General features: G+C 41.2%; 1 protein-coding gene across 5 annotated transcripts in view; it reads left to right on the plus strand.

Moving 5' to 3' along the window:
- TRAF5 (TNF receptor associated factor 5) overlaps window positions 1-13,076 on the plus strand; it is a 49,247-nt gene that overhangs the window by 31,567 nt on the left and 4,604 nt on the right. For all 5 annotated transcript variants that reach the window (XM_033195264.1, XM_033195267.1, XM_033195268.1 and 2 more), the window contains exons 5-9: window positions 1,735-1,899; window positions 2,532-2,609; window positions 2,917-2,991; window positions 7,480-7,572; window positions 12,191-12,331. In XM_033195264.1, the coding sequence (XP_033051155.1) occupies window positions 1,735-1,899; window positions 2,532-2,609; window positions 2,917-2,991; window positions 7,480-7,572; window positions 12,191-12,331 (552 nt within the window). The remainder of the gene's footprint in view (window positions 1-1,734; window positions 1,900-2,531; window positions 2,610-2,916; window positions 2,992-7,479; window positions 7,573-12,190; window positions 12,332-13,076) is intronic.

Genomic DNA, 13,076 nt, shown 5'->3' on the forward strand with positions numbered 1-13,076 from the left:
TGGGAGGGCAAGGCGGGCCAGTCACCAGAGCTCAGGAGTTTGAGACCAGCCTGGCCAACATGGCAAAACCCTGTCTCTACCAAAAATACAAAAATTAGATGGGCATGGTGGCTGGCACCTGTAATCCCAGCTACTCGGGAGACTGAGGCAGAATTGCTTGAAACCTGGGAGGTGGAGGTTGCGGTGAGCCGAGATCGTGCCACTGCACTTCAGCCTAGGTGACAGAGCAAGACTCTGTCTAAAAAGAAAAAAAGAGAAAAAAAAACTAGAATGTCCAGCCTGGCCAACATAGTGAAACCCTGTCTCTACTAAAAATACAAAAATTAGCCGGGTGTGGTGTACACCTGTAATCCCAGCTACTCTGGAAGCTGAGGCACAAGAAGCACTTCAACCAAGGAGGTGGAGGTTGCAGTGAATGGAGATCGTGCCACTTCACTCCAGCCTGGGCGACAGAGAGAGACCCTGACTCAAAAGTAAAATAAAATAAAATAATAAATATAAAAACAAAAATAAAATAGGATGTGAAGAATCCTGGAGTGAACACTGTCCATGTCATCATTCTCTATGATGATTAAATTAAATCATTTAATATTTAATATTAAATAGTATATATAATGTTATATATTATATTGCATATAATATATTAAATATATATTGTTTATAATATATTAAATATATTTACATGTAAATAATTTTTATATTTAATAATGTTAAATAACTAGAGAATATTTAAAATAACTTTTAAAATAAAATTAGAGAATATTTAAAATAAAATTTAAATAACTTATTATTTGTGACAGAGTCTCTGTCACCTAGGCTGGAGTGCAGTGGCACAATCATAGCTCACTACAGCCTCAAACTTCTGGACTCAACTGATCCTCCCACCTCAGCCTCCTGTGTAGTTGGGACCACAGGTGCACACTGCAACACTTGGCTAACTAAAAAAAAATTTTTTGTGTGGAGACAAGGTCTTTGGGTCTTACTGTGTTGCCCAGGCTGGACTTGAGTCCTGGCCTCAAGTGATCCTCCCATCTCAGCCTCCCAAAGTTCTGGGATTAAGAGCATGAGCCACCACACATGGCCAATAAAGTATTATTAATGATTAAAAGTATTTCCTGATTTTACCAGTCTGACCATTCCTAGCTTCTCTTGGGCCTGCGAACCTGTATTTCCTCTGCCTCCTTTATCATTTCTGGAATAGCTTCCTCTCCCTTCTTTTCATCTTCTTAATCCTTTCCCTTTCTTCCTTGAGTTAGGATATGCCCTTCTCTCCTTTTTTCTTTTTCCTGTGTCCTTTTACCATCTGCTGTGCAGAGACCCATACTTGATGCTGGGGCTTGGTATGAAGAGTCCACAAAAAATAAAAATAAAAATGTCCTTGAAGAACTGGTAAATTAAGGAAAATATGCAAGAACTAACCTGAGAAGATGAGCACGTTATTAGATCATCTAAAACAAACTTGGTGTACTTCCCTCCTCACCCATCTTCCTCTGTCCTCTGAATTCCCCCCAAGACTGGCTTTCCCATCTCTGGCACAAGCATCCCTCCCCATGCCCTCTCCTCAACAGAGGCAGTGGGCAGCATCCCCTGAGAGCCTACCCTCTGCCTTGCCCTGTGCAAGCCTTTCTGCCCAGCTGCCCACCCTGTTCTCTCTCCCTCCCTGGGCCTTCCAGCTGACTTCCCTCCTACCACACTGGTCAGCAGGTCCCACTGGCCTGTTGTTATCTGTTGCAGGATCACCTTCAGCAGTGCTTATTTCAAGCTGTACAGTGTTCTAATGAGAACTGCCGGGAACCAGTCCTACGGAAAGATCTGAAAGAGCATTTGAGTGCATACTGTCAGTTTCGAGAGGAAAAATGCCTTTATTGCAAAAAGGATGTGGTAGTCATCAATCTACAGGTAAAAAACAACACACACAACAGTCATCTTTATGGAGCTAAATTATGCCTGACTGGTCACAGTGAATAAGGTGGAATGCCAGAAGAACATTCCTGCATTTGTTTTTGTACAGAATTGGTCTAAAGAATTTGCTTTTTGGAGAGAAGTTCTGTGAAAAGCTTAAAACCTTCTTGTTGGTAGCACTCTCTTCATTTATTATTGGCAAAAATATTATTTGAACACATGCTGTGTATGTGTAAGGAATGCTGGGTGCTGAGTCACAAGGAGGTGAAGATAATGTCTACTTTCTGAATTCTGCAGTGTAGCTGGGGAGGCAGGATGTAGGCATAAAAAGAAAGCATGGGTACCTTTTACATGTCCCGAAGGAGCTGTGCTGGCAGTTCCCCAATCTACCTTCTTTGAGTCCTGTGCTCTATGACTTTCTTTTGAAATAATTGGAAAATTTAATATTTTAATTAAGTTCATTTATACCTAGAAAGTGGACATCTTTAATCCTTTTTTGGAACTAGGCAATAACTTCCTGTAGAGAGTAAGCCACATGACATATATCCCCAAAGAGACACAGGTGTAATCACTGTGAGGCCATGAAAGACAACCCTTGGCTTTGTTTTATTGTACTTTGTCTGTTTCAGAATCATGAGGAAAACTTGTGTCCTGAATACCCAGTATTTTGTCCCAACAATTGTGCGAAGATTATTCTAAAAACTGAGGTAACTGCAAATAATCCTCTCTGTAGATTTTATGGAAGATGAAGTTTTAGTAATCATTGTGGTCTGTGTTTGATAAAATCCCAAATATAAGGGCCCAGGGCTTAAATTACACTCATGACCATGACATATCTGTCTTCCCTTCTCTTTTTCTGCGAACTCTCTTCAGTTTTCATCACAGCTGTTTCTTGCCAGGCCTCTCTCCTTCTCCTCGTCCTTGCCTTCTTCCCAAGCCACCCTTGGCTCCCTGATTGCTGCCGTTGGAGAGTAAGTGATGAATTTCTATAGCTTGTGACTCTGCATTTCGTAGGTGGATGAACACCTGGCTGTATGTCCCGAAGCTGAGCAAGACTGTCCTTTTAAGCACTATGGCTGTGCTGTAACGGTATGGAATGACTTTTTGTTTCTGCCTATACGTTCTACTGTATAATTCACTTGGCAAGTTCAGTTTACTCTCTGTTCCATCGAGGGTGCAGAATTACAGTTCTGAGAAATTTAAGGTTAATTATTTTAGAGTTCTCCAGAGAAACAGAACCAATGGGGATATATACATATATAGAGATTTGTTTTAAGAAGTTGGCTCTTGCAGTTGTGGGGGCTAGCAAGTCCAAAATCTGCAGGGCAGCTCAGCAATCTGGAAACTCTGGCTGTCTGGAGTTTCTATGCTGCAGTTTTGAGGAGAAGCATTTTTTCTTCAGGAAACCTTAGTGTTTGCTCTGAAGGCCTTCAAGTGATTGGATAAGGCCCATGACACTATAGAGGGTAATCTGCTTACTTCAGGTCTACCAATTGTTCTCACCACATCTATGAAATACCTTCACAGCAACATATAGACTTGTTTTGAGCAAACAACTGGGCACCTTAGCCTAGCCAGGTTGACACATAAAATTAACCATCACAGTAATTATTTCTTTGTTCTTTTTGTTTTCCTTGAGACAGAGTCTCACTGTGTCACCCAGGCTAGAGTGCAGTGGTGCAATCTTGGCTCACTGCAACCTCTGCATCCCGGGTTCAAGCAATTCTCCTGCTTCAGCCTCCTGAGTAGCTGGGATTACAGGCACCCGCCACCACGCCTGGCCAATTTTGTATTTTTATTAGAGACAGGGTTTCACCATGTTGGCTAGGCTGGTCTTGAACTCCAGACCTCAGGTGATCCACCTGCCTTGGCCTCCCAAAGTGCTGGGATTACAGCACCGTGCCTGGCCCACAGTAATTGTTTCTAATTCTGATTCCATTTCCTCCACCTGGTTTGGGAACCTTCTGGGGTTACTCCTCTCATGATTACAAATCCTGGTTTTATGGTGATATACCCTTGTATGTCACCAAGTATACTGAAACAAAATGGACTTAAAATCGTGTTTTAATATGTATGTAATTACCTTTTAAATACTTTAAAATAATACTCAATGAATTATATAAAATAAAATAAAATTTGATTTCTATTTCAGTCTTTTTAATAGATTCCAGATGGAGCAGAGTTTTAGGCATTAAAATATATCATGCTCTGTATTATCATTCTGTATTTTCTATAATCTAAAATTATTCCAGAATAAAGTTTACTTCAGAAATCATGAAAATACTAGAAGGAAAGATGAGTGTTTTTTTTTTGAAATGGAGTCTCGCTCTGTCGCCCAGGCTGGAGTGTAGTGGTGGGGTTTTGGCTCACTGCAAGCTCCGCCTCCTGGGTTCATGCCATTCTCCTGCCTCAGCCTCCTGAGTAGCTGGGACTATAGGTGCCCACCGCCACACCCGGCTAATTTTTTGTATTTTTAGTAGAGACGGGGTTTCACTGTGTTAGCCAGGATGGTCTCGATCTCCTGACCTTGTGATCCGCCCGCCTCAGCCTCCCAAAGTGCTGGGATTACAGGTGTGAGCCACCATGCCCGGCTGAATTTTTTTATTCTTAAAGAGGCTGGTGTGGTGGCTCATACCTGTAATCCCAGCATTTTGGGAGGCTGAGGTAGGTGGATCATTTGAGGTCAGGAGTTCAAGACCAGCCTGGCCAACATGATGAAACCCTGCCTCTAACAAAAATACAAAAATTAGCTGAGTGTGGTGGTGCACGCCTGTAATCCCAGCTACTTGGGAGGCTGAGGTATGAGAATCGCTTGAACCCGGGAGGCTGAGGTTGCAGTAAGCTGAGGTCACGCCACTGCACTCCAGCCTGGGTGATAGAGCGAGACACTGTCTCAAAACAACCCCCTGCCCCGCAACAACAACAAAAGCCCTTTCTTAAATGACTAACACAAAACCAGAAGCCATAATTTTGATAAACTTATAAATATTTAAAACTTCTATATGATTTTTTAAAATACCATAAATAAAGTCAAACAGCAAACAATGAACTGGAGGGAAAAGTCTGCAACATATGATTAGACAAAAAAAAGGGGGGGGACCATTTTCCTTTATATACAAAGAAACCTCTAGTGTTAATAACTTACTCAACTTAATGGAAAAATAGGCAAAGAAATATAGTATATAGGCAGTTCCAGAAAAAAATTCATTTGACTGATAGATGTAAGAAAAGATGCTCATTTCACTCCTAAATAAATGTACATTATAACAAGAAATATAATTTTACCTAATGTCATCAAATTGACAAAGATTAAAACATCTTATGATAGCTCACTTTTTTTAGGGTGATTTGGTTATATCTATGAAAATAAAAAATGAATCCACACATTGACCATGCATTTCTGCTAGGATTTATGTTACAGATATCCTTTCTTATACAGTGATTACACATACACAAACACACAAAGATGTTTATTATTGTTTGTATGGCAAGAAAATCCCACAACAACCCCAAACTAAAAACAACCTGTAAGTCTATCATTAAAACACCAACTATATGATTATATATTCATATTTTAGAATATTATATAGCTGATAAAAATAATGAGATATGTAAAAAATTAAATATAGTATGTTCTCATTTGTGTTAAAAATGTGTATATATCCTTACTGACTCTGGTAAGACTAGGAAATTGGGTGTGGAGATGGAAAGAAGAGGCCTTTTACTTTTCATTCTTCATCTTATGTTGTTTGACATAAGCACATATTTTTTTATTTTAAAAACCATTTGAAAAAATGTATATTGTGAGAAGGATTTTTAAAAAAATCTATGAAGAGTCTATAAATTTGTCACATATCAAACCAGAGGTTGTCTTGGCCGCAAAAAGGATAGGGTTTACCTTTCTTGTGCATCAGCACAATTGTCCAGCTTGGGCAACATGGTGAAACCCTGTCTCTACCAAACAATACAAAAATTAGCCAGGCGTAGTGGCGCACCCTGTAGTCCCAGCTCCTTGGGAGGCTGAGGTGGGAGAATCCCTTGAGCCAGGGAGGCAGCGATTGCAGTGAGCCAAGGTCATGCCATTGTACTCCAGCCTGGGCAACAGAGTGAGACCCTGTCTCAAGAAAAAAAAAAAAAGTACAGAAATTGCTTTCTAGCTCTAAAAATGATCTTTATAGTCAGGCCCAAATCTCCAGTTGGTTTGTATTCTAGAACTTGCCTCAGCATCAGAGCTTGGGATGGCTCGGGGAGTTATTCTCTGGAACCTTATTTAGGACAGCCTGTCACCAAAGAAGCCACCCCTAACCCAAATGGAAATTGACGATGAATATTTAGTTAGACTGCATGGATCACCTTGATGCACCTAACAAACATTTGCTTTTACTAGTAATATAGACAGGCAGTCTGCAAAAAAAATATTTTAATGATTAGGGAAAAAGCAACCATTTCTTCTTGCAAATGTATTGTGTGGTTTTGAGGGCAACATATATATATATATGGGCTGAAATTAAAATCAGGTGGCATTCCTTCTGCCCATGGCAGCCAGTCCGTGATTGGAGGCAGCATGGAAATGTGCTTGACAGGAGGAAGAACTAGCATTGACTTAAAACTGATTTGAAGAGGCCAGGCGCGGTGGCTCATGCCTGTAATTCCAGCACTTTGGGAGGCCGAGGCAGGCAGATCACGAGGTCAGGAGTTCAAGACCAGCCTGCGCAATATGGTGAAACCCCGTCTCTACTAAAAATACAAAAATTAGCCAGGCGTGGTGGCACGTGCCTGTAATCCCAGCTACTCGGGAGGCTAAGGCAGGAGAATCGCTTGAACCCAAGTGGAGGTTGCATTGAGCCAAGATCATGCTACCGCACTCCAGCCTAGGCGACAGAGTGAGACTCCATCTCAAAAAACAAACAAAACTGATTTGAAGATAACCCACGAAGGAGATAGGTTTTATATGGGAATAGTTGAGAGATGATAATAACTACACTTAACCCACAGTCATATACTCCCAGGGCAAGGAAGAAAATCAGCACTGCGAATTTTGATATTGGCTTGATTCTCTGTCTCATGGATATTGTAGAATCCTAAAGCTGGGGCCAGGTATGGTGGCTCACACCTGTAATCCCAGCACTTTGTGAGACCAAGGCAGGCAGATCACTTGAGGCCAGGAGTTCAAGACCACTCTGGCCAACATAGTGAAACTCCGTCTCTACTAAAAATATGAAAATTAGCTGGGTGTGGTGGTACACACCTGTAATCCCAGCTACTCGGGAGGCTGGGGCACAAGAATCTCTTGAACCCAAGTGACCAAGGCTGCAGTGAGCCAAGAACACACTGCTACACTCCAGCCTGGGCGACACAGTAGGGCTGTCTCAAAAATAAAAATAAAAAAATGAATCCTAAAGCTGGAAAAGGGACCCACTGGAGTCATTTTTCCTGCAACCCACTAGAGACTGGTACATGTTTAAACTATTAAAGTAAGCAAAGTTGTTAAGATTCTATTTTAGCAGAATATCCTACCACCTCTTTCATTTTTGAAGCCTCTCAGCAACCTGACTTATTTTTCTCTTCATATTGAAGGATAAACGGAGGAACCTGCAGGAACATGAGCATTCAGCCTTACGGGAGCACATGCGTTTGGTTTTAGAAAAGAACGTCCAATTAGAAGAACAGGTAAATCTTCAAAGGTTCAAATAAAAAGTGAGGCAACAGAATTGCTGGGATTTGCCTGCTCTATGCTGGTATTTTTCTTTTCTCCTCTATTTCAGTATGAGTCAATTGGAGGCAGATGTTTTTCTATTAAGTGGCCAAACAGGCTCATAGGATTATAGAACATTAGAATTGGAAGGTGCCGTTAGGATCTTTGAGTCCGTCCCCCTCATTCAATAGATGAAATAACTGAACTCTGAGAAATTTTTATGTGTTTTAATCGTTAAGTAGCAGAATTCAATCTCAAAACTCATGTCCTCTGATTCTAAGTCCAGTACTCCCCATAGTATACCATAACTGCCTCTCAATAGCCTATCTACACACCTTTTGGTTAATACCTGGCACTTAGCAATTTGATGTTTCAGTTAAATTAATATTACTGTGAAACAACTGTTGACTATCTATTCTAAGCACTATGGGTTTTATAAATTTTGTGGTAACTCTAAGGAAGCTTTGCAACCTGATAAATGCATATATACACACTTATTTCACCGAGTTGTGATTATCAAGTGAAATTATATGCAAATGCCTGCCATAGTGCCTGTGGCACTCATATTAACCTCAATAAATGCTGATTCTATTGAGCAATTTTTAGGAAAGTTAATTATTTTGTTAGAACATCTCAGAAAATCAGACTTTTCTTTCTTTTTTTTTTTTTTTGAGACAAGTCTTGCTCTGTCGCCCAGGCTGGAGTGCAGTGGCGCGATCTTGGCTCACTGCAAGCTCCGCCTCCTGGGTTCACGCCATTCTCCTGCCTCAGCCTCCCAAGTAGGTGGGACTACAGGCGCCAACCACCACGCCTGGCTAATTTTTTGTATTTTTTAGTAGAGACGGGGTTTCACGTGTTAGCCAGGATGGTCTCAATCTCCTGACCTTGTAATCTGCCCGCCTCGGCCTCCCAAAGTGATGGGATTACAGGCGTGAGCCACCGTGCCTGGCGGAAAATCAGACTTTTCAAGCCCAGGTAGGGAAGAAAACCATTTTCATAAAAGGAGCTGATGTTTACTACTGCAGATGATTTTTTGATGTCTGATTTTCTATTAAAGTAGGTGGGTGAGTTCCAGGGTCAGATCCTGGAGAAAATTAGGAAGACTGATTAAACGGTAACTTTGGTAGAAGGCATGCTGCCTAGTAACCGTTCCCAAGTTTTTTCTGTATCAGTTGCCTCATTCATCCATCCTTTCATTCAAGAAACACCTACCATATGTCAGGTACAATGTTTGCTGCTAGGGACACTGAGCCAAGGAAGACATAGCCTCTATCCTTGAAGAAGTAACATAAATGTAAACGGGTTAGTTGTCATGCCTTGTAGGACATGCTGTAACTCAGTCTGGGGTACAGAGGCTGCAGCAGTTTATTCTGGGGGAGTTGGGGAAGACTTTCAAAGTAAGACATCCAAGCTGCCTCTTGAAGGAGGAAGGATTCATCAGTTAAAATGTTGTGGAAGTAAGACATCCAAAAGGGAGAGCTTGCACTGAAGCAGGGAGGCATAAGAAATGCTGATGAATCAAGGAAATGGGGTTTTAGAATGAATAGACTTCTGAGTATGAGGTAGAGAGAGGCTGGAGACTAGTGTGTTGGATCCAGATTGCAGTGGCCTTTTGTGTAGCCTAAGAAGTTTTGAACACTGTGCATTCAATTATTTTTTCATTCATTCATTCTCTGCCTTGTTTCAGAAAGGTTTTAAGGACCAGAAGTTTGAACTAATTTTTTTTTTTCCAGTAATAAGGAGCTAATGGAGGTTTCTTAATTGGAAAATACTTGGTCAGCTAATTGTTTGTTTGTTTGTTTGTTGAGATAGGGTCTGGCCCTGTCACCCAGGCTGGAGTACACTGGTGTGATCTGGACTCTCTGTAATCTCTGCCTCCCAGACTCAAGAGATCCTCTACCTTAGCCTCTTGAGTAGCTGGGACTATAGGTGTGCACCACCACACTCGGCTAATTTTTGTATTTTTTTTTTTTTTTTTTTGTAGAGACAGAGTTTTGCCATGTTGCCCAGGCTGGTCTCATGAGCTCAAGCCATCTGCCTGCCTCAGCCGCCCAAAGCGGTTTGTTTGCTTTTGTTTTTTAAAGCAAGACAGTTGGTAAGAGCATGGCAATTGATAAGAGTGAAGGCTCTGGAGCCAGAATGCCTAGGTTTGCAGCCAGGCTGCACACTAGCCATATGAGTTTGGACAAACTACTTCATTTCTGTCATCCCCCATTTCCTCATTTGTAATTGGGGTTGTGGTGACGGTAAAAAGGGATAATATAGTTAAGCTAGTAGCACAATGCCTAACACATAATAAGTACTTCAATAGTAGGTAGAAGCAAGATACTGGAGGTGGTGGTGGTGATGTTGAAGGCTCAACCAAGGCCATGTCGGCTGGAAAAAGAGAGAGTATCAAGAGACCTTCTGAGGTTGTAAATGACATGCATTAAGCTGAGTAGGGAGGGGACATGGTAATGATATTAACCGAGATGGGCACTACAAAACTGGAGCAGGTTAGAGGTGAGGGTGCAGAGAGAGACAAGGAGTTTGCTTTTGGTCAGGCAGGTAGGTGGAAGTCAGCTCTAGGGTTCTAAATAAAGGATTCTAGGGCCAGAGATCAAGTGATTGTCTCAGCCATTTGTGCATTCATTCATAAAATATGTATCAAATGCCCTCTCTGTGCCAGGCACTGTCCTAGGCTCTAAGGATAAACAAATAAATGAGATGTAGTCTCAAGAAACAATTTAGTGGAGAAGAAGACCAAAACAACAACAACAAAAAGCAAGTTATAAGCATGATAATGATGATTTATACACTAGAATATGGACAGGGTATCATGGAACTTGAGAAATGGGCTCGGTGGGTGGTGCAAGTAAGGAAATATTTCCAAGAGGATGTACCCATGAGTGGAGGCTTAAAAAGTGGTAGTTTTTAGATAAGAGAGAGGTGTATGAGAGATCAGGGCCTGACGGGAAATAGGAGTTGTGTGGTCTTGCTGGGCAGGATGCATGTGGAATGTGAATGGGCTTGAGGCTGAAAGTGTAGCGGGGGCAGGTCACGTAGGGCCCAGTGTCACCTGTAAAAGCAAGCCACTAGAGACGTTTATGCAGGGAAGGCTCAAGACCAGATTTTTTCTCTTAATATTACTCTGGTCACAGTAAGGAATACAAATGGAAGGAGAACAAGACTAAAGCCAGGGAGAGCATTCATGTTACTCATTCATTTAACAAATATTTATCAAGCACCTACTGGTGCCAGGCCACAGTCTAGTTGCTGGGGTCATAGTGGACTGTGAGGTTCATGCCAGTCCCGGCTCTCACGGAGCTTATGTTCTGGTGTGTGTTGTGGGTAGAATGGGTAGAGCAGGACCAGTTAGAAAGCTGCTGTTGCAGCCCAAGGGAGAAATAATGAAGACTGAAACTAGTGCTGAAATGAGAAATGGATGTAAGTCTTTTTGTTTCTATTGTCATGTTAAAAATTAAAATCGGCAACTGTTGCAGATGAATGGATATAGGAATAAGAGAAGAGCTGTCTAGGATCAGCTTTAGGTATCTAATTGTTTTTTTGTTTTTTTTTTTTTTTTTTTTTTTTTTTTTTTTTGAGGCGGAGTCTCGCTCTGTCGCCCAGACTGGAATGCAGTGGCGCAACCTCGGCTCACTGCAAGCTCCGCCTCCCGGGTTCACGCCATTCTCCTGCCTCAGCTCCCGAGTAGCTGGACTACAGGCGCCCGCCACCTCGCCGGCTAGTTTTTTGTTTTTAGTAGAGACGGGTTTCACTGTGTTAGCCAGGATGGTCTCGATCTCCTGACCTCGTGATCCGCCCGTCTCGGCCTCCCAAAGTGCTGGGATTACAGGCTGAGCCACCGCGCCCGGCCAATACTTCGCATTGTTTCCTTCAAGTAGATTATAAAATCTGTCAATATGCTACCTACACGTTTTGCCTATCACTTGCTGGCTTGTATGCTGGATGGGTTACTTAAACTCTCTACCTCTGTTTCCTCATCTGAAACATGAGTCTAATATTCGTGAAACTCATAGGTTCTTTGAGGCATACAAGAGCTAATGAATATTAGGGTATGATAGACAGCAAGTTTTTGCCATTATTACTATTGATACTTCGCATGTAACATTTAATGTGGTATGGTGATCAGTACTCTTTGGTGGTAGTTTTATTTTGTTTTAAGAGACAAGGTGTCACTATGTTGCCCAGGCTGGACTCAATCTCCTGGGCTCAAGTGATCCTCCCCCATCAGCCTCCCAGGTACCTGGGATTACAGGTGCCTGGCTTTTGTGGTTGCTTAATAAGTCCATGTTGAATGAATGAAGAGAACCAGTTCAGTAAATTCAGTCAAGTGATGTCTGTCACTACATGAACCATCATAGTAGGTTAGGTATAGAAAAGGCTGATGAGAAATTCTGTAGATGTGGCTTTTTGGAACCACCTGTAAATATCTTCCTATAATTATGTAGGAATCTACCTGTAAATATTTTCCTAGAAATAAATATGTACATTTTTTCCTAGAAACACTTTCTTACCTGCAAGTACGATTTTAACTTATATGCATGCAGTTATATTCAATGACTTTATTTTTCCTCACATTCCTGTTATTAGATTTCTGACTTACACAAGAGCCTAGAACAGAAAGAAAGTAAAATCCAGCAGCTAGCAGAAACTATAAAGAAACTTGAAAAGGAGTTCAAGCAGTTTGCACAGTTGTTTGGCAAAAATGGAAGCTTCCTCCCAAACATCCAGGTAAGAAATGGCCTTTCTGTTGAAAGCCAAGATTTGGCTTTCAATTGCAGTGAGGGTTTTTCTTTTAACTTTTTAAATAGAAATAATTTAAAATATACAGAAAAGCTATAAGAATAAGATGGTGCAAAGAACACTTGTATAACCTCCACCCAGATTCACTCATGGTCAACGTTGTGTCCCGTTTGCTTCATCATTCATGCTCCCCTCCACTGCTCCTCCCCCATCATGTGTGTTTGTGCGCGTGTGTGTGTGCATGTGTGCATGTGTGTGCGCATACTCTTTCTAAACCATTTGCGAGTACGCTGCATATTTTATGGTCCTTTACCTCTACATGTTGATACTTCAGTATGTATTTCCCAAGAATAAAGATCTTCTTTTACACAACCCCAGTATGTTTAGCAATATCAGTAACTTTAACATTGATACAATACTTCTATATAATCTATAGCAATTTGGGTTTTAATTAATGTTGGGCCAGTATTAATCACTTGATTGCAGATTCACTGAGAGCATCTGTAGTTCTGCATTTTGTAGTCAACAAGTGAAACTATTAATTCCCTTGGGAAGAAAATGCTTTAAACATCACTAAAATATAGCAAAAATAGTACTTTGTAAATTATGAACGTTAAATAACCATAAATGAATTCTGATGAATAATGTCTTTATCATGATTATAAAATTTGTAGTGAAAAAGATTTCAAGACATGTGGTGTAGGCAATATATTTGAAATTTAGGTTATCCCAG

The sequence above is a fragment of the Trachypithecus francoisi genome, unplaced genomic scaffold (genome assembly GCF_009764315.1).
Source record: "Trachypithecus francoisi isolate TF-2019V2 unplaced genomic scaffold, Tfra_2.0 Lachesis_group5, whole genome shotgun sequence".
Taxonomy (NCBI): Eukaryota; Metazoa; Chordata; class Mammalia; order Primates; family Cercopithecidae; genus Trachypithecus; species Trachypithecus francoisi.